Raw genomic sequence first — 27,039 nt, 5'->3', positions numbered from 1 at the left:
CACTGGAGGACGTTCATATCATCCACAGGTTCGAGTCCCACAGAGGGAGGGAGGGAGGGAGAGAGAGAGAGAGAGAGAGACATACATAGACAGAGACATAAAGAGATAGACAGACAGACAGAGGGGAGAGAGAGACAGAGACAGACAGACAGACAGACAGAGGAAGAGAGGGGGGACAGACAGAGGGGCAGTGACAGAGAGATATTTAGAGACAGAGACAGACAGAAGGGGGGGGGGGGGCGACAGACAGAGAGGACATCATCAGCTGGTTGTCCAGGGGTCACACACGCACGTACACACACACACACACACACACACACACACACACACACACACACACACACACACACACACACACACAGCATCATATTGCACGCCAACAGAATACACAACACATACATAATCCACACACACACACACACACACACACACACACACACGCACGCGTCATTCATTCATTCTTTCAGACAGACACATTACATCATTCCCAACCCCCAAAAAGCGTCCTAACATGTCAACATAACATACGCACCTTTCCTGGAGCTCATGTTGATGCAGTGTTGTGTTCCCCAGGCAGCCTGCAGGCAGCCCAGCCAGTCAGGACAGGCAGCGAGGCGGGCACACAGCACCACAGAGCGGGCAGCTCGGCGGCAGCAGCAGCAAGCAGCAGCCGGTTGGTTGGTTGGTTGCTCCTCTCTCTCTCTCTCTCTCTCTCTGTCTCCCTCTCCCTCCCTCCCTCCCTCTCACACTCTCTCTCTCTCTCTCTCTCCCTCACTCACTCTCTCTCTCTCTCTCTCCCTCCCTCCCTCTCTCTCTCTCTCTCCCTCACTCACTCTCTCTCTCTCTCTCTCTCTCTCTCTCTCTCTCTCTCCCTCCCTCACTCTCTCTCTCTACCTCTCTCCCTCATCTGATCACATCAACACAAGCATCAAGCATATAAGCCGTCAAGCTGCCCCTCAGTATTACGGCTTTAACTTCCGTTTGATGGACTTCAAAATAAGAATAGGCCTACAAATGAATGTGTTGTGTGAATAACAAGTAATAATAATAATCATCATCATAATCATCATCACAAACTAAACAAGCTAAAAAAAACATCTTATTGCATGCCAGCTATCAGCCGCGTTGTCTGACATTGTTGAATGTGTGTTCTTTTGTAAAAGTATACGTTTTAACCTGTATTAAAGCCACTGTAAGCCTAGTTAGTCTACTAGTTACTTACCATGTTTGTTTGTTTTGTTCAATGCAATGTTGTACGTACCCTAGCAGTGCTCACCTATCAGCATACCATGCTGCCCAAGATGATGCACCAGGATTCTACACTTTACCCACTGCTGCCATCTGCTGGGTAATCCAAAGTTCCCAACAAACAAGTAAAAGTCCTCTTTTCAAAATATGAATGACTTAGCCTTAGCCTGCTTCCAGACCATAGACCCCGCCCACTCTCAGAGTGGACTCTTGAGCCGAGTCTGAGATCAGGCTGACTTAAGCCTACAATTTTGTCATTTAGCAGACCCTCTTATCTGAACAAGCCAAAAGATGTGTGGCTTTTGGATGTGTATTTTTCCCTAAGTAAAGTCCCTATACATTCTTGAGATTGATTTCCCTTGGAAAATACACAAATTACATATGGATCAACTGAGAAAAGTTCGGTAAACACTTTTATATTTTTTAATAGGGGGTTTGCCCTGTTATTTCCACCCATGTGTCAAATATGCTAATTGACTCATTAATTATGCACAATACAAAATATATTGTATAATTATATATATATTGCAGATATTTATATATTTTTAATAGGGTTTGCCCTATCTATTATGAAGAACATGGTTTTGTTTGTGAAGTGCTCCTCCATACACAGCTGCAAAATGAGTTAATATAGCAAATACATGTTTACAGTTTGGGTTTGAAAAAAACAGATTGAAAAACTAAAAATGGGCAGGGAGAGTAGAGTACTGTCTAATGCTTTCAGGTCATTCTGCAATTGTTCTGCTTATTGAGATAAAATAACTGCTGCCTCCAATTAGAAGTAGAGGACAATTATGTCTTCTACATCTTGTAGAAGTGCCGTTATGCAAGACCATGAGATTTTGACATGAAGTGTGTGTGTGTGTGTGTGTGTGTAATGCTACTTATTGGTTCAAGCCACAGTACACAGGATCATGTATCAAAATCAATTCTGTTATGACAGAACCTCATTTTCATGACCTTTAACATTCAGAACCAACCTTAACAATACTGAAACACATCAAAAACAAAACTACAATGAAACATAACACTAAAAGTACAGGGTTCAACACATTTCTTCACATTGACAACATGGAAGTGTCCACTACATTTATGAATGGTTGCCACATCTTAAAAATTAAAAATAAAACCATTAATTAATTAATTACACTGCAGACCACCCATTATGTTCTTCTCTTTCAAATAGTGAAAATAGCAGATCTACAAGTACAAACTCAACGCATCACAACGCGTTGTTAGTCTATGAGGAGAACATCTCCTGAAAATCTAAAATATGAGGGTAAACATGCCCATAGATAATGACATGATTCCAACCAGAGAGAAACGGAAAAACGGAATAAGTGTAAGTGTTTATAGTTATTACGTGCCAATACCAACTGTTGACGGGATCTATCTACAGGCGTAAACTACCCCTCTCAATCAGATTGAAAATGAATTCCAATCAGACTGGATCAGATCAGTCTCTTCTGTCTGATGTGTTTACACAAGGCATTTTAAGCTACAGTATTACTGTGATTATTAGTGGAATATTCACATATACACACATAAAATACTTGGTTAGCACCAAGTACCGAGATGATCCTATAGTAACATTATGATGATTGTCTCAAAATGTAAGCCATGCATGTCTAAGTGCAAATAATTTGCAGTGAACCTGCAAAAAGCCTCATAATATCCCTTATGGATACTTTGTCCAACACAAATGTACTTCAGGACAGTCAAGTATAGCATCTGAAATCCTTGATGTGGAAATTCCATTTATTTTTCAGTGTCAGTTTCAGTGTCAGTGTGCATTGTGCAAGCATTTGTCTCCCCATAGACCACTGAAGTTTGACATCACTGCCAATAAGAGGGCTCTATCCCCCTGGTCCCGTTGTCTAGCAGCAGTGATGTCAGGACTTCGGTTGTCTATAGGAGTGGTTCTCAACCTGTGGGTCGGAACCCCCAGAGGGATTCCCAAATTATTTTCGGGGGTCCCCAGATGATTAACTTAATGTGCAACATTGTTTTCTCACTCAACAGTAAACAAACCAACATAACGTTTAAGTGTATAGAGGGTAGGGTATATATATGCACATTTCTAAAGTGACAATTTAAGGACTTGTTAAAATGATAAATTAAACATTGGCCAAATTGTCAAATATTAGAGGAAGAAATTGTGAAAATAGCAGATCTACATAGATCTGCTATTTACACAATAGAACTGTGTTATACAAAATGTAATGCCTCAACTCTTAGGCTGGACTCACACATATGCGTGAAACATCTTCTCCGTATCATCTGAGAATGGCCATGTACTAATGAAGTGTCAATGGAAGGTTGTTTGGTTTTTTGTCGTTGCCGTGTCTCTAGCTCAACCACAGCCTGTCTTTTGGCCAAGAGACACGGCAACGACAAAACACCAAACAACCTTCCATTGACAATGCATTAGTACGGCCCCCCCAGTGGCTATTCTCAGACGATACGGAGAAGATGTTTCACGCATGTCTGTGGGGCGCCCGAGTGCTCATAGGGTGGGGGGTCCCTAGTTAAAATATGATTATTTTGGGGGTCACAGCTTGAAAAGGTTGAGAACCATTGGTCTATATGATCCCATTATAACAGAAGAGCCTGTTATGTGTGTGGCAGAAAGCTAAACAGTAGGTAAACTGGTGAAGGATGTAAAACTCATGAGGTATTTATGGTTATTATTAGCACTGCTTACATACACACAGACACACACACACAACCTCATATATCCAAAACTGTTACTTTTCAGGATTTAAATTCAAAAGTAGCAGATCTACAAGCTAAAAACACGCCTTTTCATGTCACGTTTCGAGCTGGTGGATCTGCTACTTTTGATGCTTTTGTGTGACGCTGTAGTGTGATCAAGTATGTCATTGATTTACGAAAAAACACAAAAAGTTGGAATATGGAGATGAGAGGTAACGTAATACAACATTGATGCTCCTCTGATACTGAAGACCTTTAACCACTTAAACCCTATACTGTATTAGATAACGGAATCCCCCAGGGGTCTATACTAGGCCCCCTTCCACTCTTCCTCAGAAATCAGCAGATCTAACAGACTGGCTGATTTTGGCGAATGTTTGCCTCCAGAATATGGATGTTAGGGTTCATGTGGTTTTACGTCATGTGTATTGTGTATTGTGTGTGTGTGTGTGTGTGTGTGTGTGTGTGTGTGTGTGTGTGTGTGTGTGTGTGTGTGTGTGTGTGTGTGTGTGTGTGTGTGTGTGTGTGTGTGTGTGTGTGTGTGTGCGCGCGCGATGTTCATGCGCAATAATACATAAATTATGGAAGCCATTGGAAGCCTATGTAATGTCCACAAATCAGTTGTGAGAATGCCCAAACCAAGAGCTAAGGCATGGGCAAAATTCTGTTCAGTGTCTGTGATAATTGTTAGTAGCCATGCTGTACAGTATATGGAGGCGGCGATACTTCCTGTACCCGTGATCTGCATCCTGAAATACTTGCTGATGAGTTTCCCAAGTTTTGTGCATGCATCTACTATTGTTTGTGTTCAAGAATGTCTTGTTGATTGTGAACGCATGTGTGTGTGTGTGTGTGTGTGTGTGTGTGTGTGTGTGTGTGTGTGTGTGTGTGTGTGTGTGTGTGTGTGTGTGTGTGTGTGTGTGTGTGTGTGTGTGTGCGTGTGTGTCAGAGCAGTGAGGCACAGTTCCTGAGGAGCAGGGGCTTAGCCATCTCCAGGATGTCCAGGTTTGGGTCCAGAGACCTGCCCAGGCCCTCCAGCACCATGATGGCAATGACCATGGACGCAAAGTTACTCTCCAGCTTCACCTGAGAACACATGACCACCGCAACAACATCAAACAAACTGCTGCATGGACGCAAAGGATCAGCTTCTAGGATTATTATGGAAGACCATTTTTTCTACGCGGACATTTTCATGTCCTTTAAGTTTAGGTGAATAGCTATGCGATTGTGTATACATTTGATTGTGCTTTTTGGGTCGGAATACTGTGATGACACTGTGACTCTGTGATGTGTACAGGTGTATACTATAATGTATATGTTTATTGATGGTGCTTTTCATAATGTTATTCCTGTATCTGCTGTATCTTACAGTGACATTCCTTACTCTGTATCTGTAATTTAACTGCTGTGCTGTCTTGGGTGACTGCATTTCCTCTGCGAGATCAATAAAGCTCTATCTATCCATATGGAGGCATTAAACGAGCACAACTTGAACTGCATTTGCCTGAGCTCTGAATGGATTTGAAGAACAAAATAGTTTTACCTTGTGGGTGATGAGAAGGCCAAAGACTCTGGAAAGAAGGTCAGCCACTTGAACCTGTAGAAAAATAAATGCTAGTGTACAAATTCACTGTAACTACTATGTACTGCAGCACATGAATAAACCTTGACCTCGAGCTGCTGTGGCCAATTAAAACAAAAAAATCAAATTCAGATTAAATTCATTCCATTATCATCTGGAAACACAGGCTTAGTTACGTCACCTCAGCAGTAACAAACACGAATCACTTCAGTTTCCTACATGACACAAAAACATGAATACATGCTGAACTAAATGGAGTACCTTTCCCAGTGAGAGGGTGGTGCTGAGGGCCTCGTCTACCAGCGCTGCCATCTCCCTCTTGAACCCTGGTACATCCTCACACTCGTTGGCCCTGGCATGATGGAGGATGAGCTCTGCTACTCGCTCCCCCTACAGAATACACAGTCATTGCATCAACATTTCCCTCCCTGTCAGATCTGCTTTCTCCACGGAATCCAACACTTCGCCAGGCTGAAAGGCATGGTCAAGACTATGTTTTGACGCCTGTGTGTCTGTCCGTCCGTCCGTCTGATACCGGGCTAATCTCCGGCACCGTTGACCCAGTCACTGCCATAATTTGCACATAGGAAGATTGAATAACGGATCATGTTCTTTCCAGAAAAGATTGGATGTGTGAAAGAGTTATCTAGTGAAATGTATTAGTTAGCTGGTGTATTGGTACAGCTACATGATGACAGATATTTTGACAAATTGTACTTTGATCCTTTGGCAACATTGTTGTTGAAATGTTAATGCCAATAAAGCCAATAAAGCCCTTTCAATTGAATTCAACTGAATCCCGCACACCAAGTACAGTACACACACGCGCACGTGCACACACACTCACAGGTATTTACTCGCGACCCATAGACATTGGTCCATGTGGAGAATTGCTGTACAACCTGCAAGAACATCACTCACATTCTGCCCTATTGATAGCTTTGAATTCACAATATCATAGTTGAGGAAACGCCCGTCACAGCAGTGTGGTGAGCATTTCCTGTGACTGTTGCTCACAATGATATATGCTCCATTACATCTATCCTACTTAAAGCAGTTAAATATACAGTAAGCTGCCATGCAGGCATGTTTGTGCACACATCGCAGACAGATTTCAAGCACCTGTCCAAATGCATTCATAGGACAAAGTGTCCTTTTTAATGCACTACGTTATTTCAGAATTTCTCTCTCTTACTGAACCACAGCTGCTCTCCTCCCGGCTCTCAGTTAATACAAAGGAAATATTGTTTAGTTTTCTCTACAGATAAGTCTGAATTTATAAAGAAACAGGTGAACTGACGTGATCAACCCAAAGTCTTCAGAGTATGATGGCAAATGTAAAGTTGTCAGAACTCTCAAATAAGTAACACTTTTAATGACACACAGCAGCAGAAGGAAACAGCATTAGCCCTCTCTCTTTGTGTTTCTGAGACCTGTGGTTGTGATGTGTGGTTTTAGAGCAAGGCAAATACAGGTATCTCATGCATGTCACACCCAAAAGTGTGAACTTAGTTGCGTCTCTTGTAGGTTAGTCTTCCTCTTTTGTGACTTCTGTTGTACAACGAATGCAGTTTGGAGATGAACTAGAATGGCGGAGGACGTGTACGCAGTGCCAGACCTGACCAAGAAGGTCAGGTATAGAAGAGAGAGGGATCAGGAGACGGAGGAGAGAGGAGAGAGAGAGGAGAGGATAGTAGACATCTATGTCTCTGCAGACGACCTTGATCCTGACCCTGGGACCCAGCAGGATGCAGTACAGAACACAGCACAACAGCAGCATGGAGGTAAAACTAAAAGCTACAATGATTAACTAACACATCTATGGATGTTATGCAAGAGCAGCAGTGTAGTGGAGTCTGGAGAACTGGCTATAGGCTTTATCTAATTGTGGGTTCGCTGAAAGGCGACTCAGGCGAGACCAGTATGTTATACCAAAACTTTATAGGTCAAGTTTATTCTCCTCAGAATAAGTACCAACAGTACAAAGGCAGGGCCCTTAACCAATGAGGAGCAGCGTTCTTGGTGACATCACCACCGACAAGAGCGACCTGATATAAATAACAACAACACGTGGGCTCGAGACCAGTATGTTATATCAGCCCTTAGCCAATGAGGAGCAGCCAAAGGGTAGATCGCAGGCCATCCCGAGCTACGTCATCACCAATGTGCTTCCTTTCTCGGTCTGGTGGTCCTCCCATAGAGTCTCCTTATAAGAACTTACGTTCTAATTTCCAATCAAATGGCTGCATTTGGAGCGACCCGCCTCACAGCGCTCCTGATTGGTCGAGCGGCTGCTGCAGCTCTCACATTTTGTAAACAAACATGGCGGTCCCCATGCCCGACGCAAGTTCACAAATCGCAAATAAAAGCTGCATTAAGCGAAATTTTATCTGAAATCAACAGAATCTCAGAACTTAAAAAAGAACAACAGTTTGCACTTTTGGATTTTTTGTCTGGAAAAGACGTATGTGATGTTCTCCCGACGATGTTTTGATGCGCTGATGACTACTGACTGGACCTGTCAGTCAAAGTGAGTAACTACGTCATCGCATAATGTGTTGTCTATGGAGAACTCCCAGGCTCTCCCCTGGGAGAGTCTGACTGTTGCGAGGCTAGATCTTTGTGCCCATATTCTGCCCCATTTTTTTTGTTTTGCCTTGTGTTTTTCAGCCTCTGATGAGTCAAAGAATAATGGTTTCAGAGCTGCTGCAGTGTGTCTGGTTCTGCTGTGTGTAATCCTATTGGCAGTCATCATTGGCCTGGTCAAATACAGTGAGTGTCATTCTATAATACACATTATGTTTTATTTCAATCAGAAATAGAGATGGATTTACTATCAGAACAAATAAAAGTTGTATGTAAAACTCATCATTGTCTCCACCAGCCAAAGGCATGGGGGAGAGTATGTTTTCGCCCCTGTCCGTCCGTCCGTCCGTCCGTCCGTCCGTCCGGGCGGGCGGGCGTCCGTCTGTCCGTCCGTCCGGACCGTGTGCCTCCAGTTTGTTACCAGCTAGTCTCCGGCAGCGTTGGCCCGGTCGCAGGCAAAATGAGCACACACACTCCCTGGATGCCAATTCAGAACCTCTGCCCCACATTTTTCAAATGGCCCTGTTCTAGCGCAACCATGAGGCCAATGTTTGCAAGACACATTTGATTTCTGTACACTACTCTACAAATCGGAAGACAGTATCTCTACAGTCATGTGATCAAGTCCGATCCGTCTGATATATTCATATTCCATCCTATTTGGCTAATATTGGCTTCCAAAGTTTGCAGGATCACTCCGTTTTTGAACAAAATGCCTCAAATCATCAACGCAGCTTGCGATTACCGTGAAATTTGCCACACATATTCCCACTACGTCAAGGAACAAATGCTACCCTTTCCACATTGGCCTGTTATAGCGCCACCAGCAGGTAGACTCTAGCAAAACACATTTTTGGAACACAATGCCTCAAATCATGCATGCATGATGCAGCGTCCGACTGCCATGAAAGGTCTAAGATTGGCGATGAACACATGCCACCCTTTTTACATTGGCCTAATATAGCACCACCAGGACGCGTGGCCTGGTGGAGACCTGTGCTCGGAAGAGCACTGCTTCTAGTTTAGTTTGATTCTCCTTTCTTAAAGATTCTGAATGGACTGAAGAGAAGAACAACCTGCTCAAAGACCAACACCATCTACAGTCCAGATACGATAACCAGACCAAAGACCTGGACCATCTACAGTCCAGATACAACAACCAGACCAAAGACCTAGACCATCTACAGTCCAGATACGACGACGTCACTGCAGAGAGAGATGAACTGAAGAGGAGACTCAGCCTCTATGGTCAGTGAGACGTCGCTGTTTTATATCGCTGTTTTATTCATTGTTAGATCATGTTGTTCATTGTCATTATCTGTGCAAATTAAAAAGGTATAACGTGACTAACTTTATTATTTTTTTGTTAGAATCGTGTGAGTGGCAGATAATTGGCAGAGGTTGTTATTATATATCTACTGAGAGGAAGACCTGGGAGGAGAGCAGACGATTCTGCAGAGAAAAACAATCAGACCTGATGGTCATGGACAGCAAAGAAAAACAGGTGTGTGTGTGTGTGTGTGTGTGTGTGTGTGTGTGTGTGTGTGTGTGTGTGTGTGTGTGTGTGTGTGTGCGTGCGTGCGTGCGTGCGTGCGTGCGTGCGTGCGTGTGTGCATGGCGCGCACGTGAGCGTGCGTGCGTGCGTGTGAGCGCGTGTGTGTGTGTGTTGTAACCATATACAGTGTTTATTTCAGTAACCAGCTGTTTTTTTGTACAGAACATTGTTATCAGACTTGTTAACTGGGGCCAGTGGGTGTGGCTGGGTTTGACTGACAAAGAGGAGGAAGGAGTGTGGAAATGGGTAAACGGAAGACCACTGACCTCACCAACGTAAGCCTTTATACCTTCATTATTATCTACACAAGGTCACCACAAGGTCACAATTAGACAAATACACCTGTTGTCTATTTCACTATCCAGTTAATTTGTATCTAATATCTAGAATTTCGTTTGAGGTCATGGTTAAGTGTAGTGTAAATATACTGTAATTAATCAAATGTTGCTACTTCTCCAGGTACTGGGTTCCTGGTCAGCCTGATAACTATGGAGAACAAGACTGTGTTGCGTCTTATGATGGTGTCTGGCATGACAGATCATGCAGTTATGATCATTTGCGTTGGATCTGTGAAATAGTTATCTATTGAAATGTATCAGTTAGCTGGTGTGTTGGTACAGCTACATGATGCCACATATTTGGACACATTGTATTTTCATGTTTTGGCAACATTGTTGTTGACACAGGCTATTGATGCCAATAAAGCCCTTTCATTTGAATTAAACCGATATTTCACTCTCAAACATAATTTTAACGTCTACGCTTTTTGACAACGCCAAACAGTTTTTAAGTTGCTTGATTCCGTTTTCTTTTTTTTTCATACACGGCCCCTTCCTACTGTACACACACACACATGCGCACGCTGACGCACGCGCACGCACACACACGCACATGCACACACGGACGTGTTCATAAGGTTTACAATGACTGGGAAATGAATCTACATGTAACAACAGAGCTGTAATTCTCATTCACTTCTTTAAATGCTGACTTTAATTCAAGTTGTGACTGTATGGTGCAAATACTGGGACTGACATGTACTGTATGTGACAATGTTGTCTAATATCCATTCTGTCCTTGCTCTTAAGAGCATGATGCTCTAGGCATGTAACAATGTATCGTAAATCAATTTAAAATCGATTCAAACTAAATTAAAAATCGATTCAAACTAAATTAAAAATCGATTTCATAAAAAACATTATCGTGATGCAAAAAATACCACAAACGAAGAAGAAAATACAGGATCTTTGCAAGAGAATTGATACAAAAAAGTCACTTGCTACTGTATTGAAAATAGGTTACGAGATAACACGGTATTGTGTACAAAAAAATAAAAAATAAAAACAGAAGAGAAGAGAAGAAAAAAGTGGACTTGTAGAGCTATGCTCACCTGCCGCAGCACCACGGCGGTGAAGACGGCCCTGAAGTTGTCGCGGTCCCTTGGTTCCAGCTGGGCCACGATGCCAGCATCCAGCAGCACCAGCTGCAGAGGCTCTGAGGCCGGCCTCATGCTCACCATCACCGTGTCCCACAGGTCTGTGAGCGTGGCCTTGTCCTGACGGGCCTCACCGCCACCACCGGACCCTGCTGCTGCTGAGTCCCCTCCTGCAGGGTTAAATGAAATAAACGGAAACTAAAAATTGAAAATAATGAAAAAATAAATATAAAGCATTTTAGCTAACTGAAATAAAAAGATATAACCCATTTGGACCGGGAACCCCTATGTGTAAATAACTATACCTTTCAATCCTATGGTCAAAACATTTCAAAAAGCTTAACAAAATGAAGAAAATAGCAGATCTACAAGCTCACAAGTTTGTAGATTGGCTGTTTTTCTGTACCTGATGAATCTCTCCCCTGACAACCCGATATTAAAATAAAACAAAACTAAAACTAACACTAAAACTAATACGATTTAAACTAAAACTAATACGATTTAAACTAAAACTAAGACTTACAATTTGTAAAACTTTGACATCAAATTAAAACGAAACTGAGATTTAAAACGAAAAGTCAAAACCAAAATAATAATGAAGACTAATGACAAATGCAAAACTCTGCTAACCTTGGTCCCCTGTCCCAGGTGCATCCTACTAACCTTGGTCCCCAGCCCCCCTCCGCTGCACCAGGATGTTTCCAGGGTGGAGGTCCCCGTGGACAAAGTTATCTACAAACACCTGGGGAAGAGATGGGTCCACAGTCACATTGTAAAGCTGCTTTAACCACTAAAACCCTATATGGTTGACCAGATGGGGGCCAAAGTGGAACTCTTTGGTGATTGGTTCATACTGGATTATCCTGATCCCGATTGGGCTGGTTAGATTTTCAACCGGGTAAAACCCTGCCTTTCGACAGTGTCCCTGAAAGCCCCTGAAGGCAAACAATTCAGGGGCAGAAGCCAGGCTAGGGATATATAGCTATTTTATTAAATTAATATAATAATAATAATAATAATAAAACACAGTCTTGTGTGTCTCTTATACTTTTTACACGTTACAGTATCTTACCATCTTTAGCATAGTCTGCACTCCCATCCTGGCTATTCTCTGCTTCACCTCCTGTGGTACGTCAGAGCCCAGGTACTTGGATATGGGCTCACTCTCCTGATACATAGAGATTATACATGTTTTTTCATAGCTGAACACCAACCGAAAAACACTGGCCTGAACTATGATGTTTAAAATCCTAATGCATACAGGGTTTTGATGTGCAAATCGTTGCCAGAATAATACACACAAGAGATGTACCAAATTGGGAATAAACAAACTACAACACTACCTTTCTGCTGTAATAAACATTTGAAAGACTGATTTATACTTGGTCATATAACGGTGTTGCTTGCCTATTTTCAGCAAGTTACACTGTTGTATGACGGAGAATAAATACAGCATTAGACTTTCCTGTGCCAATCTGGTTTGCATGTTGTCGCTGTCAGGCAGAAACCTCTTATATCTCCAAGTTTTTGTATATTTTATTTTCGTAAATCAATGTCCTACTTGATCATAACACAGCATCACAAAAACAATCAAAAGCAGCAGATCCACAAGGTCGAAACGCGGCGTGAAGCGACACGATTTGAGCTTGTAGATCTGCTACTTTTGCTATTTTTTAATTAGAATCCTGCAAAGTAACAGCTTTGGACATACTTTCACCAAGACCATGTGATAACTCACTTCAAAGGTTTCCACTAAGATTGTCCTGGTGACAAATGGTCGCAGTGGAGTGGGGAACCTGACATAATCTACATCCCGGAAGTTTTCCTTGAAGCGCTCAATATTCCTGGCTTCAAAGCGGAGGTCAATCTGAAATGGGGGGTCAAGTCAATTCAAATAAACATTCAAATATTTATGTGTTGCTCCAATACTAAAATACCTCTAAATACTTGTTTTTATTTTAGGGTCATATTCCATTCTTCTGAATGCAAAGATGTGTTGGCGTTCAACATTATTCTTTCTGTCCATATGTCGTATACTAATTATACAAAGGGAGAATTTTCAGCCAAGTTAAAGGAGCTATAGTCAACTTTCTTTTGAAAAACGGATGCTAAAATTAAAATGTTTCAAAAATATTTTATGAAAAAATAAGCTTCATATATGTGTTTCTATTTAAAAATAACCACACAAAGCGTAAAATAATGATAAAATAATCATTTTGGCCATTGTCAGGCTGACACTTTGTTTACATTCTTGTCTATGTTAGACTAGGATGTAAACAAAGTGTCGGCCCTACAAAAAAAATGTTGACTATAGCTCCTTTAAATTATAATTTGGCTAACAACATAGAGCCCTTGTAAGAAAAGAAAACTGCTTGCTTTTGTCCGCACCTGTTTGGTCATGAGCATTTCAAACTCCTCTACGATCTCTGGCAGACTGAGCCATTTGAGACCAGGTAGACGGTGCAGCAGCCAGCTGGCTGCCCTCATCAGCAGCAGATCTATCTCCACCTGACTCTTGATGCCTGGGTGGAGAACCTGCAGTGCAGGGACAGGGCTGTCACTATTACAGCATTTAAGCTGCTGATTAATTGTCATACATTATTACAGTTTAACAATCTAATTGTGTTTTTGGCATTGAACATTGGAACATACAGTATGAATAAAAATATATATATTTCTGTTTGGCTTTTAGGCTTAGTAATGAAGAATTGCACAGGGCAAATAGGACAAATAACTTAAATATAGAAAGACATTTCTCACTTAATTGTTTTATACTTTAAAAGAAGATTGTAAAAATAGCGGAAATAGCAGATCTACAAGCTTACGTAGATCGGCTATTTCTTGAAAAATGATTTTTCAACATGGAAACGATTATGACGATTATGAAAAATAAGCCCTGTTACTGAACAAACACTCTATAGCAATGATCAGATAACAGAGCTTTAACGTTTTCTGACACAAAAACGATTTGTTTTAACCAAAATAATAGCTTCATCATCTCTGATCATCACATTCACCTTGATAGCCACCGGTATCAGATGCTCCACATCCGGATGGCTGCCGCCGTGTCGGCTCCCCGGGGCGTCGGCCCACTCCTCTCCCTTCTTCCTCCTCCAGAGCCCCCACAGGGAGCTGACCATCCCCCAGAGGCCGGGGATCTCCCAGGCCTCCAGCAGGTGCTCTCCTCTCTCCATGTCCTCCACCAGGGTCTGGAAGCCGGGGTCTTGCACACCATCCACCCTGGCCCAGCCTCGGTACACCTGGGCCACGCAGCCCGAGCCCACCGGCTCCTCGTCCTCGAACACGAACAGCCTCCGCCAGCCGTCCCCGAATGCCCGGCGGAGACACTGCTTGGTGTGGGCCCAGGAGTGGGGGCGTACCTTATAGGGTTAAGGGTTGTCGCGACCGAGAAATTTTACTTGATGAACAACTGTCAAATAACAATATTTTCTATTGATTTTCTATTGAACATAACAGCATAGATATAAGAAATTACATTTCTGTTTGCCTTTTAGGTTTTGTAAACAAAAATTACACAGGGCAGATAATATAACAAATAACCTAAATATATAAAGAAATGACCGACAAACAATGACTCAATAATCAAAATAAATAATGTTCTATGGCCAAAAACAGGTGATATACGTATTCATACAGATGAATGGAAACGATTCTATGATTATGCAAAAAGGACTATCTCGATGTAATCGTGATCAGGCGATTTAAATAATGTGTCTGTGTCGTTGGAAACCTCATTTGTCCAAAACTGTTACTTTTCAGGATTCAAATTAAAAAACAGCTAAATTAGCATATCTACAAGCTTGAAACATGGCGTGAAGTATCTGCTACTTTTGATGCTTTTGTGTGACGCAATAGTATGAGGGGCATTAATTTACCAAACAATCCCTCAAAAGGTTAGAATATGAAGATTAGAGGTTTCTGTCCAAACAGCAACAAATTGTACCTTGACGTGGAGCCGCGAGAAGCGGTCGCAGAACTCCTGGGAGAAGATGTCGCGCCGGGTGCTGGCCCACTGGCCCAGCTTGATGAAGGTGGGCCCGGAGGTCTCCGTCACCCACAGCAGGACCCCCAGCCAGCGGGACGCAAAGCCAGGGGAGACCCACGTCAGGGGGGAGAGGAGGAGGAGGGGGACGAACTTGAGGAGCAGCACCAGCGCCCGGAGGCTGAGGCGCAGGACGAAGACAAGTTTGTGAACCTGGACTTTAGCTACGGGTTTTCTCTCCGTGGTCGGTGCTGCTCTGTGGATAACAGCTTCCTGGCAAGTGGCCGCATAGCAGGACACGTTCACCGCACCCCAGCACAACAGTGTCATTTTAGGGATCTGGGTCAGAATGTGGCCACGGTGGAACAGACGTGTTCCTGGACTGCGGCGGAGCAGTCTGAACACCGTGAACGATCCTGCTGCCTTCTGAGCCACGGTGGACCTCAGATAGAAGATGATGGATCTGGCGCCAAAGGCGGCTGCAGTCACGTGAAATAATGACATCTCTGTCCGACGTGTCCGCTGGAGTCAGTTGATCCTGTTGTAATGTTACAGCTGTGGTGTGCATGGAACATGCCTGTGGGGGAGGAGGGGTCACATGCACATTGCAAACACACACGTGCGCGCCCACACACACACACACACACACACTTGAATTAAGTACTCAAAACATTTTTTTACTAATGTAAAAGTTGCAATAACACAATAAAAAAGATTATACTTGTTACAGGTAAACAGCCTGTATTCAAAATGTTACTTACATCAAAGTATAAAACCATAAAGCATCAAAATATGACAAAGTGGCCAAAGTAAAAGCACTCATTTGCATAATGTTCCACAGTATATATCATGTTATTGCCTAGACTATCATTATTGATAATAATCAAATGCAAAGCAAATACACATATTTGCATACAAATGTATGCAAATACATAAGGGCTACGCAAAGCAGGTGAAGTCCTTGTATAATGCATCCTCAAGCAGTACTGTAAAATAGAGTCTATGAACCTTTGCCAAGATCCCGCGAGATCTCAGAGAGTTTATTCCATTTGTCTGGGGCATAAAAGGAAGTCTTTCGTGGAGTATTAATAATTCATAATCTGAATCTGCAAAGCAACAACAAGCTGTTCAAAAAATTGTAGACATGTGTAAAAAGAACAACATTTGCTTGTGTAATGTAGCGGAGTAGAAGTTGTTATATGAGATACTTCAATGGTTTCCTGTGTAAGCCAAGAGCTTTTCTAAGATCTCCTTTTAGTTGACCTTGTACCAGTGAACTGTACCATCATGAAACTGTACCTTTTCCTATGCAAACTTGCAAATACAGTCTTCAATCAATCAATCAATCAATCAAGTATACAGTACAGTAGTAGAGTATGAAAAAAGCAAATACTCGAGTAAAATAAATATGTGCCTAAAATATTTACAACGTAACTTGAGGAGTAAGATTTCATACTTGAGGAGTAGATGTACTTACCTTCCACCAGTGGCCATAACACATTCCTTTAGGTTATGACATCTGCAGACGTTCAACGACAGCCAGTCCAGGGCAGAGTTATATAAAAGGGTCCAGAGCAGCCAGGTTGTGTGTGTAATAATGTAATGTGTAAAGCGTTACATGAGGTGAAAGATAACATTAGGTTAAGTTGACGTTTATTTCCTACACATTCATATGTGAAATAAAAAACATTTTATAGAAATGAGTATGGTCGCTTCCAGTTGAGTTTCTGTAGCTCCATCTCTGATCTCACCATATTGTCTACTGTCTGCACCCTTTCACCAAATGGTATTTTTGCATGTCATCGTTGAAATAAAAGTATAAAACCTTACCTCTATGAGTAAAACGCATGTGGAGATGTCAACAACATTATCATAACATTGACATTTTGATTCTGTTCCGGGTTCTACGTCACGACGTAAGAAAAAAAATGCAACGACGTCTTAAAGAGACAGTGCTTGAATAAATGTACTTGTATAAACTTTCCAACACTGGCTACCCGAAACTGAGTATTTTAGTCGGTCACTGTCGTGTCACAGCTCAATGTCCTTTATCTTTAATGGAAATGATGGAGCTTGCATGGCCTTACATTAAGACGCGTTCTGCCGAGACTTTCGCATTGTGACTGGGGCGACGGCCTAACCTCGCATCACCAGGCTTTCCGCTGGGGGAAAAGCGACGGCCTGCAGCCGTCCCCACATCTGAATGCGGAAGCCACTGCAGGGCCGTCTTAATGTAAGGCTAGAGCAAAGATATTTAATTAATGAAGATAGCTCATCCTCATTGGGTCCACTAGAGTGCGACATGGTACACAAATCCTACAAATAGACTCCTAAGTGGGTGCCGGCTCTGACGGCAAATCTCGCGCACGTCCTGTTTACTGGTGCTATAGATCCCGCGAGAGTGTGTGGGTGCTATTGGCTGGGACAGCTAAAGAGCAATAATAAAGTTGATTTTCTCAGTTGTTGTGTCGCTGAAAAAAGCCACTTTAGTATGACAATTTTGTTAATATTATGTGGCTTGTGATGATCTGGTCCAATATTTAGTTCAGTGACTATAGCTTCTGAACTATTATTTTGCTCTGTGTTCACGTTAGCTCTCCCATTGTAAATGAAGCGTATTTGGAAATGACACTGAATAGACTCCAAACATGCTTCCGCCTCCTAAAAAGGTATCTACCCTACGTCACACAGAAACGGGAAGTACAGGTCTTTTGCACCCTCTTGCTATCGCCCTCTTGGGCTAGAGCTTGCACAAAAAATAAATGTCGCACACCTTTTTACACATGTAAACCATGTGATGTGATAATACAGTCTCTGATTTGATTCGTTTACATTTCTACACAGGTTCAAGTGGCTGACCTGCTACTCTCCAGTCGTTGGACTTCTCATCACCCACAAGGTAAAACTATTTTGTTCTTCAAATCCATTCAGAGCTCAAGCTTTTTTCTTTTTTTTTTTTCCCTGTAATAAGCCACAAATCCTTCCTAACCAGACAACCTGGGCTCCTTCCACCTATGTAGCCTAGGTACCTTATTGTTTACATCACCCCACACAGGGTTGTTGTTACAGAAACCATGTCACACATTCTTAAGTGGCTGCATGGTCAACTAGAAGCAGTGCTTCTAGGGGTATTGCTTCAGGGGTATTCAACTAAATCTTCCAGGGGGCCACATTGACAGAAACCCAAGAGGCCGGGGGCCGCACTAACGTCCCCCCCCCCCCCCCAGCTATTGTACACTTGAAACAACGGCACGACCACATTTTCACTACATTTTCACAAACAACCACATTTTCATCTAACTACATTGCAAAGCAGAATACTCTTCAAGTAGAATACTTTTCATGTTAATGTGCTTAATTTCTGTTCAAAAAGTTACTTTCTTGGTAAAACCTAGTGCTAACTACATCACACTAGTGATGGCCAACCTGGCATTGATGTCGACCTTATTGACAGTGCACACACAATTGCCTTCTTTGATGCTTTAACGATTCTCAACGAGGATCAGGTGGGTCGCAGACACACACACTCCACTCTGCTGCAGTGCTCTGACTGGAGTCACTTCACTTGAATATGATGGAATATGATTAGGGATTACTGTGATTATGGTAAAATGAAGCTCACGTTTCATATCGTGCAAACCATACCTATAACGTTCATTAGCCTCAACAAAAAATGATTTTTTTTTTTTTTTTTTTTTTTTCAAAATCTTTTTTTTTTTATTTTGTTTTAACTGCTCCAGGGGCCACAAGTAAGGTCCCCGCGGGCCGCATTTGGCCCGCGGGCCGCCAGTTGAATACCCATGACCTTTCATGGCAATCGGACGCTGCGGCTGCATGCATTATTTGAGGCATTGTGTTCCAAAAAATGTATTTTGCTAAATTCTACCTGCTGGTGGCGCTATAACAGGCCAATGTGAAAAGGGTAGCATTTGTTCCTTGACATAGTGGGAATATGTGTGGCAAATTTCACGGTAATTGCAAGCTGCTCTGATGATTTGAGGCATTTTGTTCAAAAATGGAGCAATCCTGCAAACTTTGGAAGCTAATATTAGCCAATCAGAATGGAATATGAAATATCAGACGGATCAGACTTGATCACATGACTATAGAGATACTGTGTACTGATTTGTGTTATTTTTGGAGAAAATCTGAAGGAGTAATATCCAAAAATGTGTTTTACATAAGTCGGCCCAAAGGTGGCGCTCTAAAAGGCTGATGTGAAAAATGCAGGGCAAAGGTTTATCCTTAGCCTCTAGGGAGTGCGCTTACAAAGTTTGAAACTGATCGGTGGAGTTATAGGTAAAACCACAAATCGTCCTGTTATAGCGCCACCATGAGGCTGATAAAAAAAAAATAGTGGCGTTTCTTCCTCTGCCTAGTGGGAACGTGTGTGCGCGATTTCATGATAATTGCACTTTGCGTTTGGGATTTGAGGCATTTTGTTCAAAACGGCTCAATCCTACAAACTTTGGAAGCCAATCTTAGCCAATCAGGATGGAATATGCAAAATCGGACAGATCCGTGTCGATCACATGACTGTCGAGATACTGCCTACCGATTTGTAGGATTTTTGGACAAAATCTGTAAGAGTAGTGCACAGAAATGTGTTTTGCAAACATCGGCCACTAGGAAAAGGCGCTAGAAAAGGCCCATTTGAAAAATGAAGGGCAGAGGTTCTAGATTGGCATCCAGGGAATGTGTGTGCTCACTTTGGCAGCGACCGGGCCAACGGCGACTGAGATTAGGTGCACACAAACTGCGAGGACACACGGACGGACGCACGCACGCACGCACGCACGGACGGACACACGGACGGACGAAGGGGAAAACATACTCTCCCCCATGCCTTCGGCTGGTGGAGACAATAAAGAGCTTTAGATACAGTAGCATGCCAGGAGTCCAGGACAGATATAGTTTATTGGTTAATTGATTGAATACTTAACAGTTTTCAAATAGTACAGTGGTACGATTTTACAACGATGCTAAAAGGATGACACAAAAAGCCCCTTGTTTCCATTGTGGTCCTCCTTATAGTCCTTTGTATTCAATTCATCGAGACAATTAAACTAAAAGACAATGAAAAGATTACTTTTCTAGTACCATTTACAAATTGCATATAGGTGCTCTTTTATGACGGTTTTGAAGGAGCTACACTTTTTGATGTCTGTTGGTAGGGCAGTATGGACAAATGTAACCCCATGTTTGACTGTCAGCCTTGAACTGTTGCATAGCCAGTCCCTGACCAGCAGATGGAGACACATTACACAATTCTGTACATCGTGTATGTTTGAGGGCCTGTGTAGTGTGTACACCCAGAGCCATTGGAATCTTCCTAAACATTTACTTACTTTGTCCCCCATAGCTCTATACTGGGTCTACTAGAATGTGCGCTAGATCTGTCATGTTTGCTGAATGTTCGCACGGGAATAGGGACGCAAGGGATCATGTGGCTAACCAGCTTTGCATGCAATGCCCACTAAAGTGCAGAGAACGGTTGCTGTTATGACTATGAAACAGTGCAGAGAATGGTTGCTGTTATAATATGTGTCCAGCAGTGTCCACTATGATGCAGTGCAGAGAATGGTTGCCGTTATAATGTGTGTCCACTATTAAATGCTAAATGCCTAAATTAAGCATTGAGAATAATGGTTGCTGTTAGTGTTATGATGATGGGAGACCTGATGTGATGATGTAGTGGTTCCCAAACATAGGGGCGCAACCCCATTTTGGGTCACAGACCTGTTTTTATGGGTCGCAATATTCAAAATAACTAATAATAAACAAAAAGAGAAGAAAAGAAATTAAACATTTTGTTCCCACAAAAGTCAAAGAATGTAGACTACATACATTTTACAAACATTTTCTAAATTCAAAATGTCCAACATTTCCAAATCAGGAAAATAGCTGTTGTCCAAGCTCGGCTATTTCGTCTTTTCTTGAAATGAGTGTTCTTGCGTGAGGGAGCATTTCGCTGTTACTAGGTGTCATCTGTTCGACACCCAACTCTAACCCTTACCCGGCCTAGTCGCTAACCCTCCCGACGCTCCTTTGTCGAAATGATGGTCGTTCGGAAGAGCGAGATTTCCAGCGCGAGATCCAGAGCGAGATGAACAAGTTTGGGAACCCCAGTGACAGAGGGCTTCCAGGAACACAACAGATAGGCTGCACGCCAAACAGATGTTACAGACTCCCTCCCCACCAAACCCACACCCACACCCACACGGCCAGGCTATTGATGAGCAAACCAGGCCTTTTAACATCTCTCATGCATCTCAAAAGCCAGAGGTCAGGCCTTTGGTCTTCCAGGTCAGCAGGGGATGTTGCTCAGTGTGAGGTGAAGTTGTGTTTAGATGCTTGATGATGAAGACCATGATGATGGTGGTGGTGGGAACACAGGGCAGCGCAGCATCAAGTGCTTTTGTCATGGAGAAGTGTTGGGATGCACAGCTGGTGTGCACGGACAGCGCACAACGGCATCAAAGATATAAGTACCGACTTGGGATCTGTTTGTGTGTGTGTGTGTGTGTGTGTGTGTGTGTGTGTGTGTGTGTGTGTGTGTGCGTGTGTGTGTGTGTGTTACTATACTTGTGAGGGTCAGAAGTCCCCACACATATAGGACAATTTGTAAAATAGACACTGTGAGGAACATTTTCCTGGGAGAATTACCAGGAGAACTGCTTGTTTTATGGTAAACCCTTACCCTTGTTGTGATTAGGAAAAGTTGCAGGTTAGGTTTAGGTTTAGACATGTAGAAGTTTAAATTCAGTTGCACGCTGCTGTCATACACAATGTGTGCTTGCAGATCTTACAATCGTTTTTGCTTTATTGGTACTAGGGATAGACACAGTAGGCTGACAGGGAATGGGGGAGAGAGATATGTAGTGACATGCAGCAAAGGTCATCGGGATCGGGACTTGAACCTGCAACACTTGTCAGGCTACAATGAGCCTAGGTGCCTGGACCGCGGCAGTTATTACGTGGTATTGCTACTTTTACTTGAGTAGCCTAAATGTAAATCTGAGTATTCCTTCCAACCAATGACAATCAGAATAAGGTACCCGATTTTCACTCAGCTGAAATGCTGGTTAATATAGTGTGTTTATATTTGATTGCCATGTCATGTGAGAACATGCACAGATCCTGTATGGTGGCATATTTGGTGTTGGCAAAATTACAGGATATATTTATTTTCAGTATTTTCCCCCCCGGCTTTGTCACACACCAGCTCCTGGAAAGGAGCCTGTGTGAGAAGTCTGAGAACCACTCTCCCACTGCCTATGCCAGGTACCAAATATGCCACCACACAAGATCTGTGCACGTTCTCACATGACATGGTAATCAAACTAGAAATACTGTTCCTTCGAAACAGTGTGGGCTCGCTTCCAACCCAACAAATAGGATACTTTAAGGTACTGTAAGGTACAGTACCTTACAGTATTGTACTGTACCTTACTATACTGTACTGCACCTTACTGTACTGTACTGTACTGTACTGTACTGTACTGCACTGTACTGTACTGTACTGTACTTTACTGTACTATACTGTACCTTACTGTACTGTACTGTACCTTACTGTACTATACTATACTGTACTCTACTGTACCGTACTGTACCTTACTATACTGTACTTTACTGTACTCCACTGTACTTTATTGTACTTTACTGTACTTTATTGTACTTTACTGTACTCTACTGTACTTTACTGTACTCTACTGTACCTTACTGTACTCTACTGTACCTTACTGTATTGTTTTGTACTTTACTGTACCTTACTGTACTTTACTGTACTCTACTGTAACTTACTGTACTTCACTGTACTCTACTGTAACTTACTGTACTTTACTGTACTCTACTGTACTGTACCTTACTGTACTTTACTGTACTCTACTGTACCTTACTGTACTGTACCTTACTGTACTGTACTTTACTGTACTCTACTGTAACTTTCTGTACTGTACTGTACTGGACTGTACCTTACTGTACTATACTATACTGTACTCTACTGTACCGTACTGTACCTTACTGTACTGTACTCTACTGTACCTTACTATACTGTACTTTACTGTACTCTACTGTACTTTACTGTACTCTGCTGTACTTTACTGTACTCCACTGTACCTTACTGTACTTTATTGTACTTTACTGTACTTTATTGTACTTTACTGTACCTTACTGTACTTTACTGTACTCTACTAAACCTTACTGTACTCTACTGAACCTTACTGTACATATTCTATGTGTTCTAGAGGTGTATATTGAGTGCATATACTGTAGGTTAACAATCCCAGATCACATCTGTCCTCCGCTATGTCTATAACCAAGGCATTCTTCTATGTGGCCACTCCAGACTGAGGAGTGGAGCATGACTTTTATTGTGTTTGTGGATCTGATTTGAAAATGCATTGGTTGTGATATCTCCCTGAAAACCAACAACAACCACTAATACGGCTGATTGTCCCTGCGGGTTCTAGGATATATACTGTAAATCCCATTGCCCGGGATCCTAAAACCTTATTCTTTTTAAGTAAAATTTCTAAAACACTACAAAACATGTCTCAAAGACAAATACAAGCAAACGTCTCCACAGTAACACAGTAACAGTTGTTTGTGTGTGTGTGTGTGTGTGTGTGTGTGTGTGTGTGAGTGCGTGCGTGCGTGCGTGCGTGCGTGCGTGCGTGCGTGTGCACATTGTAGATCAACTTCATAGCAGTATTAAGTGGTCCATCTATGTTTTTTATTAATAATAAAATCTGCAAAGTAACAAGTAACTGAGGCTGTCAAATGCTGTATTTATAGTAGAGTATATGTAACAAAAATGGAAAGTAGAGTAAAAGTACCTCAAAATTGTACTGTAGGTACAAGTACTTGAGTAAATGTACTTGCTTACTTTGCAGCACCACTAGCCTTACATTAAGACGCTTTCTGCCGAGACTTTCGCATTGTCACTGCAGGGCCGTCTTATGTAAGGCTACAGCACCACAGAACAGCCAATGACAGACAGGCCTTTAATCACAGCTGTGTCAATCAGTAGAGTGGAGAGGGACATTTATTTATAGTTTTAACTATAACTATAGTTTTATACATCACACAGCTTAGACATTTGGATCAAATCAGAGAGCAGACCTGTGTGAACGCATTGATATAAATAGCATATCTGAAGTGTGAATATTGCAGCCACAGCGCCTTAACATAAACATGGGTCTATTATCCTTCTCTCCACCCTGTCCCCACTCACTACACCCATTGGAAATGCATTGGGTGCTTAAAGTTAAACATTTTTATTTTTTATATTTATACTACAAAACATTTCAAAACCAAAAATACAAGCACACGTGTCCTCAGTAAGCTGAACACATAAAAATTTGAATGGTGTTGAAAGGTGTAAGCGTTTAAGAGATGAATCGCGCCAAAGTTTTGAGGATACTGACTGACTGATAGATAAATAATGAAGATAACATACGTGTGCTCGCCTTCCAGGCGAGCCCACAATTACTGAAAATTATACCGTTTTGGACATGTGATGTTTCCACCCAATAGAGATGAATAATATTATTATTATCTTCTCTGTCAGGTGGAAATATCATATCTCCAAACCGGTATAATTTTCAGGATCCAAATTCAAAAGTAGGAAAATAAAAGATAAACAAGCTCAAAATGTGGCGCTTTGCATCGCCTTTCGAGCTTGCAGATGTGCTACTTTTTGAGGTTAATTAAAAAATAAATAAAAATTAAAGATGCAGTGCCATGATCCCCCCCCCCCCCCCCCCCTTCACAACATGATCATCCGCTATTTTGTAGAAAGATTATTTTCAAAAGGTGTATAGAAAGTGTTCAAATTATGTTTTTATGTGGCCACAACCACCAGTTCATTAAGTATACCTGGCTATCAGGACGGTGGGGACCCGGCTGAAGTTAGCCACGCCCACAGCTGTAAAAATGGGAGGGGATGATAGTATGATGTCATATATCAGTGTATTTCAATTGGGCCTTTTGACTCGGAGGCCTTCGGCTTTCAGGAAGAAACCAAAAATACACAGGGGAGACATATTCGCACATTATAACCGCACCTGTGGGTCTATTAGAGTAATGTTAACTCCATAGACACATGCAAAACAGAAAAAAGTACAAAACTATGGCACCACTGGAGATAAGAGGTCTCTGCCTGACAGCAACGATATACTGGTAATGCAGCAACATGGCTATAGGGTTTTATCTGTCTGTCATGTACACTCACATTGTTAACCACGGAACGTGACTTGCATGTAAACAAGATACAGTACGGTATGCACACAGACGTCAAGATGGACTGTTTGCCCTTACACACACACCCTATATAAATACAAACATGTCCCCAGCACAACTCCTGCACACACCATTACACAGACACTGCTGTTGTCCTTGTTATTGTAGGCCGGTATGCGTGCTAATCTGTTAAACAAAGTGTGTTTTTTTTAGGACACTGATAACCCAAACTCTATCATCTCCACTCGAGGCCCAAAAGATCAATTTGGTATCTCCCCTCCCCCTGGGACCCAAAACCTTTTAAAAAATGGTGATAGTAGCGCACAATAAAATGAGTCGCATATGAGCTTGTAGAGTGGCTATTTTTCACTATTTCTTTATGGAATTGTTTTGAAATTCTTTTGACAAACGTTTGACCTTTGTTTTAGTTTTTATATGGGAAGAAATGTTATCTGTTGTTTTTGATGACCCAGAAAAATGGTTCCTTGACCCAAAAAGGGGGTTCCGCCCCATTGTTGGGGAGATAAGGTAGAAGGTTCAGGCTGTCCCCTTGGACAGCAGGATGACTGAGGGGCCCATGGCTTCCTCTAATTGGCTCCCGGTGGAGTGTGTTATTTATGTATTCTGTTACGCTCAGCTTTTCCCCTCTGTCTGTCTCTCTCTCTCTCTCTCTCTCTCTCTCTCTCACACACACACACGCACGCACACACGCACGCGCGCACACACACACACACACACACACACGTTTGTGTGTATGTGCGTGACTTCGCCGCACAACTAAGCATACAATAGTAAAACTCTTTTCCCCAATTAGCCTAACTGTAAAAAAATATTTGTTTAACCAACCATAAAATAACAACTTCTTGTGTGAGGACCAGTAAAATTGCCCTCGCAACGTCTATATTTCAAATTCTACCATACATTTGGGGACCTTGTGCCCTTACAATAGTGATACCAGTACCCACACACACACACACACACACACACACACACACACACACACACACACACACACACACACACCTCTCCTTCCTGCTTCATTCCTCTCCTTTTCTCTCTCTCTCAGAGCAAGCAGGACACTGCGTTTCCTGGGCAACTCAAAAGGCTCCAATCGCCTGGCCAGCTGCAGATTAGTTCAGCAGTGGGGGGTTGGGAGAAGGGGGGGGGGGGGGGGGGCAGGGCGATGATGGAAAAGGGGAGGGGAGAGGAAGAGCGGAGGAGGGACGGAGAGAGAGAGAGAGAGGGGGGATCATGAGAGAAGGAGGGGTGGGAAAAAGTTTGAGAAGGGGAGAGCAGAGAGAGAAAGAGAGAGCCAGTCAGTCAGAGTGAGAGAGAGAGTCAGTGAGTGTGTGTGGTTGGTAGAGAGAGGGCAGAAAGTAGAGAGAGGGAGAGAGAGAGAGAGAGAGAACAGTAAACATTCTAGCCTGGAGGCTGAAGTAGAGAGAGAAGAAGAGAGAGAAGGATTTGCACTGACTTGACATTTTGTGTGTCTCTTTCTCACAGCTTGGAGGACTGAACTGTGGACACTTTGGAGCTGTTTCTCTGCGCTCGGCACTCGCACGTGCATGCGTGGCTGCGCGCGCGCGTGTGGGAGGTATTGGCAAGGGGGCTATGCAGAGTGCGAGGAGCGGGAGGCAGCAGGGGTAGAGAGGAGAGGGGAGCACACAGAG

At 42.6% G+C, this 27,039-nt stretch overlaps 2 protein-coding genes across 3 annotated transcripts; one reads left to right on the top strand and one right to left on the bottom strand.

The window, feature by feature from the left end:
- Positions 1 to 2,413: 2,413 nt before the first annotated feature.
- On the bottom strand, positions 2,414 to 17,004 carry adck2 (aarF domain containing kinase 2). Of its 2 annotated transcripts, XM_080736378.1 has the most exons (12): positions 16,958 to 17,004; positions 16,605 to 16,646; positions 15,089 to 15,704; positions 14,142 to 14,504; positions 13,513 to 13,659; positions 12,863 to 12,991; positions 12,197 to 12,292; positions 11,788 to 11,866; positions 11,080 to 11,294; positions 5,810 to 5,938; positions 5,510 to 5,563; positions 2,414 to 5,049 (listed from the first exon to the last, which is right to left on the bottom strand). In XM_080736378.1, the coding sequence occupies exons 3-12, from the start codon at positions 15,629 to 15,631 to the stop codon at positions 4,909 to 4,911; spliced, it is 1,896 nt and encodes a 631-aa protein (XP_080592504.1). In that variant the 5' UTR covers positions 15,632 to 15,704; positions 16,605 to 16,646; positions 16,958 to 17,004; the 3' UTR covers positions 2,414 to 4,908. The 2 variants fall into 2 exon arrangements, with proteins under 2 accessions (XP_080592504.1, XP_080592505.1); XM_080736379.1 differs by having other exon boundaries at positions 16,605 to 16,985.
- LOC308293612 (uncharacterized protein) lies at positions 7,137 to 9,390 on the top strand (the record flags this gene model as incomplete). The annotated part of the gene is made up of 3 exons (XM_080736205.1): positions 7,137 to 7,332; positions 8,219 to 8,320; positions 9,182 to 9,390. The coding sequence occupies 3 exons, from the start codon at positions 7,137 to 7,139 to the stop codon at positions 9,388 to 9,390; spliced, it is 507 nt and encodes a 168-aa protein (XP_080592331.1).
- Positions 17,005 to 27,039: the final 10,035 nt, after the last annotated feature.

Source organism: Nannobrachium achirus, assembly GCF_963921795.1.
Source record: "Nannobrachium achirus genome assembly, chromosome: 11".
In the NCBI taxonomy this organism is placed as follows: Eukaryota; Metazoa; Chordata; class Actinopteri; order Myctophiformes; family Myctophidae; genus Nannobrachium; species Nannobrachium achirus.
Note: the sequence above shows the minus strand (reverse complement) of the source record. Positions and strands in the feature narration are given on the sequence as shown.

Bases quoted from the DNA above. Each gene is read 5' to 3' on its own strand.
- adck2 (XM_080736378.1), bottom strand. From the start codon at position 15,631: ATGTCATTATTTCACGTGACTGCAGCCGCCTTTGGCGCCAGATCCATC. The intron at 12,992-13,512 runs GTGCGGACAAAA...CCCCCATTTCAG, and splicing joins AAATGCTCATGACCAAACAG to ATTGACCTCCGCTTTGAAGC. The intron at 5,939-11,079 runs GTGAGCATAGCT...TGTATTCTGTAG, and splicing joins CCGCCGTGGTGCTGCGGCAG to GGGGAGCGAGTAGCAGAGCT.